Source organism: Rhinatrema bivittatum, chromosome 2 (genome assembly GCF_901001135.1).
Source record: "Rhinatrema bivittatum chromosome 2, aRhiBiv1.1, whole genome shotgun sequence".
NCBI classification, from domain to species: domain Eukaryota; kingdom Metazoa; phylum Chordata; class Amphibia; order Gymnophiona; family Rhinatrematidae; genus Rhinatrema; species Rhinatrema bivittatum.
The window spans coordinates 252,719,670-252,726,124 of record NC_042616.1 but is presented as its reverse complement, the minus strand read 5'-3'; the positions used below and the strand labels follow the sequence as shown (position 1 = coordinate 252,726,124).

General features: G+C 44.1%; 1 protein-coding gene across 1 annotated transcript in view; it reads left to right on the top strand.

Moving 5' to 3' along the window:
• Positions 1 to 637: 637 nt before the first annotated feature.
• The window catches only part of TGFBR2 (transforming growth factor beta receptor 2), a 176,949-nt gene continuing 171,131 nt past the window's right edge, over positions 638 to 6,455 (top strand). Inside the window, exon 1 of the mRNA XM_029589418.1 lies at positions 638 to 1,020. Within this exon, the coding sequence (XP_029445278.1) occupies positions 924 to 1,020 (97 nt within the window). The 5' untranslated portion in view covers positions 638 to 923. The remainder of the gene's footprint in view (positions 1,021 to 6,455) is intronic.

The window sequence follows — 6,455 nt, the reverse complement described above, 5'->3', positions numbered from 1 at the left end:
TTATGTCCCCCTCTGTACTCGACTTGTACCTTAAGGAGGGGTTACATTATACATACATAGGTTCTAACAACAGCTCATAAATTTTTTCTTACCAAATTATGACTCCTCAGTCAGCCCAAGATATTTTGTTTATCTGCCCTTATCTCTGACGCTTTAATGGCAATTGATAGGAGGGAGGAAAATAAATTAGGAGGTGTCAGTTTCAGGCATGTCTGTCTTCTCTGTATCTGATCAGGCATGCCTGGAACATGAAAAACTGTTTAAGTGAATAAAGGAATATCCAAATATCCTCCCTAAGCTTGAAAAACGCAAACGATCCTCCTGTCATCATAACTAAAATAAAGCATGATTTCGGCCGGGCAGCCGGTGTGGCTGTTTGACTAGTCTTACCCACATGGCGCAGCATTATCAGTTTATAAGAAAGTTAAATCTCCTGCGCATCGCTTACATTTGGAGCCCCCACGCTGAATTAAAGCTCACCCTGAGCTGTGCAGGCATGTCATTCCGTGTCAGTGCAGCACTTTGTAGAAAAAGGGTAGGATTTCCAGAGATGCTTGGCAGGAAGTGGGTGAGGTTTTCTTTAAAAAAAAAAAAAAAAAAAAAACAACCAGAAAGAACTGAGAGGGAGAGAGAGAGAGAAAGGTCCTGCCCAGCTGTTTGCAAAGTTGAAGATTTCCTGTTTAGCCCGCAGTGCTGAAGTTAAGTCGAGTGAGTCAGAGGGAGCTCTCGCTGCTCAGTCCGCCCATGGTGCCCGTCGGAATGCGCGGCTGCTAGCGCTCTCCCCGGAGAGGGGGGAAAAAAAGAGCCGCGTTTAGAAAAGCTGCTTTCTGCACAGAAGCCCCCCTACTTCCTCCCGCTCTTTCCTACATGCAACGGACCGATACATTTTTATTTTTATTTATGAGAACGAGAGGATTGTAAGAATGAGCGCAGAGCTAACCAAGCGTCTCTGGCTACCCTTTTTCTGGTGGAGTTTGACAGCCGGCACCTTCTCTCCTCTGCCGTCGGACTGGAACCCGGGTAAGTTTCAGGTTCCAGAATTCCTTCTCGCTCTTCCCTTGTTTATTTTGGCCGGCGTTGTGTTTTGCCTTCTTTTCTATGGATGGAGGGGTGGGGGGAAGTGGGCAATAGAAGTTTATTGAGTAACTCGCTTCGGGATAGAAGTTTTCTGAATCACTTGACAGTTGATCCTTGGGAGGAAACAAGTGAGGGGGCGCTGCAGCCACCAAGCGAGCCTGCTAAAGTCTCGGAAAGTCCTGTGCCCCAGAGCTATACTTAGTCCCCAGCTGCTAGTGAAGGAATAAGCTGAAAGCTCTCTCTGGTGAGATTGTTTTGAGCGATTTTTTTTTTCCAATAGGTCTGATTTTAAAATCCTACTGCAACGGTCACATTTCTACAACCATTTCATCAGCTAGAAGTCTAAAACCAAAAACAATTACAAGGGAGCATGTTTACGGTTGACATCTTAGGCGATACTAGGTCGCAGTTTCTGAAAACTTATGTTCAAAAGTCAGATTTTTTATAGGGGAAAAGTTGGCTGGAGTCATTAAGCCTTTGTTACTATTGATATTAAATTGCACAGTCCAGATGTGGCCAAGTGCTAATGTGATGTGTGCAGCATTAAAATACACCATGTAGAAAACTACCCGAAAAGTTGCATTTGCTGTGCAGATAATTTACGTTGTAGAACACCCAGTCTGGGCTAGCGAGCACGGAAAACGACTGATCGTAGGGAGACCGCTGCTTAAATCGCGCAGTTACCCTGGTTCTCGGTCCGGCGATTAAAAGGCACAAAAAAAAAAAGGGCAAGGACCCAGCTGCTTTAGGGTGATGATGTGGGCATGGGGTGCTGCAGGGGGGGTGTTTGCTTCACTTGAGCATGTTGTAGAGTGTGGGAAAATGCTGCAGGCTGAGGTGAAATGCAACCTGCAGGGCCGCCTGTGAAAGTTGTAAACAGGATGGCTCGGTCTTGGGTCTCTCAGGAAATGCTGTGCTGTTGTGCACGGTGCTCCGGAAACCGCATGTGGTGTGCCCGGGGGTGGCGTTTTTTTTTTTCTGTTCAAGGTAACACCTCGCATACATCCTCCTTGCTCATTGTTCTAAGCTGTTGGTAATTTCTGCCCTGAGCTGCTTTTGGAACGGCGGCGTACGTAAATGCAAACGTTACATTCTTGCTGCTGGACTGGGCGCTTTTTGTGTGTCAGCCAGCAGCCCCAGTTTCGTCACAACAGTTCGAGGGCGAAAGTGCGTATCTCACAGTAAATCCTGGAAGTGAGAAAAAGCAATGGCTCGCCAGTGTGAAAAAATGAAGAGGGAGGGGGCACGATGCAGTTTCAGGGGCCTGTATTTGTTTTCCCATGGAATCAAGCTGCAGTTGCAAATCTGAGCTTTCCAGTGGATTTTTTTTTTTTTTTTTTAGCATCTGCTAAAGGTCCCAGAAAATTCAGACTATTATATTAAATGGCAGCAACAAAAAATCCTACTGGAGTGGTTTATGGAAACCTATCCTACCTTATAGGACTGCTGCCTTATTATTGAATGCACTATGAATGATCATTGACAACTTGCAAATTATGATGTTACATGTATTGAAAAAGCAAAACTTATGGCCCATTTTCCTTACCCCTAAACTTTACCCTTGCTTTCTTGCTGCTAAGAATCCTTTAGTGTTTGTCCATGGCTTTTTGGATTCTGATACCATTTTTACCTCCACTGCCTGACTAGGGGGCATGAAGATTGACAGTGTGTTTTAGAACCATGCACACAGATTGGTAATTTTTTCAAAGGCCTGGTCAGGGACTACACAGATGAAATCAGGCCTTATTCGGGTAGAGTGGCTGAATCCTTCTACGGGGACTTTCAGCCAGCTAAAAGTATGCATGCACTTCTGGCTTCAATAAAAAGAGATGTTTCAGGGGCTGTAACTTGACTGGTGGAGAAAATTGTGCACCTTGTCAATGTATGTAATTTATGTACCCATTGGAAATGACTTAATGTACGTGTGTACTTTTAATCTGCATAACCAGCCAAATTTCAGACACAAAACGATGCGAGTAGATTTGAAAATCAGAATAGCTTTTTGTGTGGGCTGAAAAGTATGTGTATGCTTTATTGCAAATTTCCCCCTATTATGTACTATACTGAGGTGCCTTAGTTGTTTAAAACTATACCAGTAGATACTTTTTAGTGTACCAGGTGGGGCTTCACTTGATGCAGGAGAAGCAATAAATGCTGCGGAGAATGCAAAGAGCTTGTGCAGCCTTTAAGAGCTGAGGAGTTGGAATGCATGCGCTGCCCGCACCGTGAGCCCAGTTTGGCAGAAACTGTCAGAATGCATTTATTTATTATCCAGAGGAAAAACTGAGAGCCAAGGTTCTGTGGCATGTCATTTCGAGGCCGATGTAATAACGTGCGCTCCAGCCTACATACATGTTAACGCAGGGTTGTGTGCAAATTGTGTGTACAGCTTTACTCCTGATTTATCAAGGAGTCTGGCGCACAAAATAGTAGTATGCATGCATGCATAAATTGGTGCTCCTCTATGCAAATCCCAGGAGAATCAAGGCTTTGCCTATTACGCCTCAGTGCAGAGAGGTGCATAGGCTGAACTCATGTTTTCTCAAATGCTGGAGATTTATATTCCTGGTCAGCTTCATACTGCTAGTGAATGAGGCCGAGTCTGGAGCTCGTGGTGTGTTGTGGGAGAAGTCCTATGCACACATTTTGAGTTTTCAGGCAAAAGACGCAGTTTCTGCACAGCATATTGTATGTGTGCTAAGCATTTTCAGGTTAGTGCTCTTTATTTTTAACCCTCCATGCAATAGAATACCATTAGCTGACCACATCGGGAGTGAGTTCATTTTTTTTTTTTGTTTTTTTTTGCGTGCATGTAAAGAAAACATGCGCTGAAGTTCAACGTAGGTTTTTTTTTTTTACTCTTATCTTATTGCATTGGGATATTAGTGAGTGTTTACAGGACAGATACAGTTGCTGTGTTTTCATAATGTCAGCCTTTCATGCACATGATTGAAGAAGAGCGCAATTGTATTGTCTCAAGGCTGTAGGAAATAGAACGCCTCACAGTGAAAGAGTGTCAGTATGATTTTCTAAGGATAGGTGTGATGGTCATACACTTAGAGGTGGTTCAGGACATTTTAATGAGTACAACCAAGTTGTAAGACACTAGAGACCTTCTTGTGTAGAACGATGTAGGACTGAAGCTTTGTGAAGGCTGCTAGCAAATGTGCCAGGGTATTATACCAAAGGTTTCCTGCGGGGAAGAGGGAGGCTACTCAAGGGGGATTCTTATAGCCCAAACCCACCCCCTTATCTTCTAATATAAAAACCCTCATGGCTTTTGGTTATTTAGGGGTCACTAATTCGATGCAACAGAGCAGAAAGGAGAAGACCAAACTTGGCTAGTCAAAGAATTTGACAAGTTTTGGTATGGATGGGCAATTAGAACAGCAATAGAAAGGCATTCAAGGAGCATACCTTTGCAGTCCTTTAATAATTCATTGAAATGTAGCCAAGATTACTTACTTCTTCACCGTTTATATGAGTACCGAAGTTAACATATTCTAAAATGTTCATGACTCTGGCTCGGCGCTGCAGAGGTTAATGTCATTCTCTTCCATACAGTTTTCCTGTACGGAAAGAGCAGCATTGAGAGCCCAATTAGAAAGCAGATAGTGATAGGTTGCAAAGCTATGACTTTGAAGCTGACTGGTACATGTCACACAAGAATATTGTTTTTGATTGCTTTATGCACGTGGACCTCCCTTCTAGCGGAGCTCTTTAACAGTGATATGCTACCCCTCTGCTTACGCTCTGCCAGCAATTTCTTAATGAGGAACTCTCGCCAGTTTTGCTCCATTGGTTGAGATATTTTGTTCTCATGAAATAATTTAACCCCCCCCCCCCCCCCCCCCAGGAGCCTCCTCAAGCATAAGCCATGCACTTTTAAGCAAAGGGAGCAAACACTGAATAAATCCCCACAATTCCGGATTTTATAAAACACTGTCCAGCACTGAATGGGAAATCTACACAAAAATAGCAGAGAAAGATCTTTCCAAGTAATGCACATGAAACACAAGAAGTGTCCCCAACTTGTGTATATGACACAAGGAAAACTACCTTTTCTACCAGCTGATAGGAATAAAAATGTGTCTAACCAAGCCTTACCTGCATGTTTTTACTTTTTTTTTTTATTATTCAAATACCACTATAAAGCGATATCACTAATAGCAAAGAAATCTAAACAGCCAATACACTAGTGCAGATGAAAACGTTAGGCACTACCCTTAAATTATTCCAGTGCAGGACAAGACTTCTGATGGGCAGGTAGCAGGAGAACCAGCAGGTACCATGATTCTGATCACTTGGGAAGAGGAGGGCAAGAGAACTAGTGATGTACTACAGTTTACACAGAAGTGCTCCTCAACCCAGTCCTCAGGATACACCCGGCCAGTCGGGTTTTCAGGGAATGCACAATGAACATGCATGAAAAGGGATTGGCATGCAGTGGAGGACTGGGTGGGAGCACCCCCTGCTTTTACAGTGCATCTGAAGTCCTTTCTTATTGATCATCATTCCCTCCACATGCAGGTAAGGTGGTGAGTAACACAGTTCAGGCTCCTGTTAGCTGCCCTCTGAGACACAATGCAAGTCTTATCTTGGTGAGCCACACCTAGCTGACAAAAAAAACAAAACAAGTGACTTGCAGGCAAAGAGCTAATCCACCCCTACCTTAATGAAACTGTGTGTATGCATGCCCTCATAGGCTACAAACTGTAAACAAGAAAATCCCAAGCGTCTCTGCTGCTTTTGCAGTGCCCTCCAGCCGGGAAATCGCTTTAGGTGCAGAATCTGGTCCCTGGGGGAGAATGGCTGTTTTTATCAATAGGAAAAACAAACGCATGCCCTGATGCCAGTAAGTGGTCGCATATTTGTTACTGGGTTTATGAGCTAGGGTATTAGAGTTACACTGTGAAGAAGCAGTATGGGACACTTACAGGGGAATTTTAAACGGAGCACGCGTGCGCCCATAAATGCACATATTGGGCACCACAAAGAAAAATACGCTTAATTTTAGATCGTGCATGCAAGTACACGTGTTTTCATTTAAAATATCCCTATTATGTGTGGAGCCTTTACACACTTACCGACCAGAGAAGCAATTTGACACTCTGATTATCTTTCACTGTAAGAGAGGCACTTTCAACTCAGGGTGGGTTTTGGGGGGTGGTGTTACATTGGTCTGCCTAGGGCGCAAGGGTCTGTGACTCTTCTAACACCCCCCCCCCTGAAAACCCACCCTTAGTTGAAAATGCCCCCTTACGGTGGGAGATATATAGAGTTTGAGACTCCCCCCCCCCGTGTTCAAGATCCCTCTGGCCCCTCGTCAGGACAAGTAGTAAGGATACACAGGTAACATGGCGCATGTTGCCATGTTC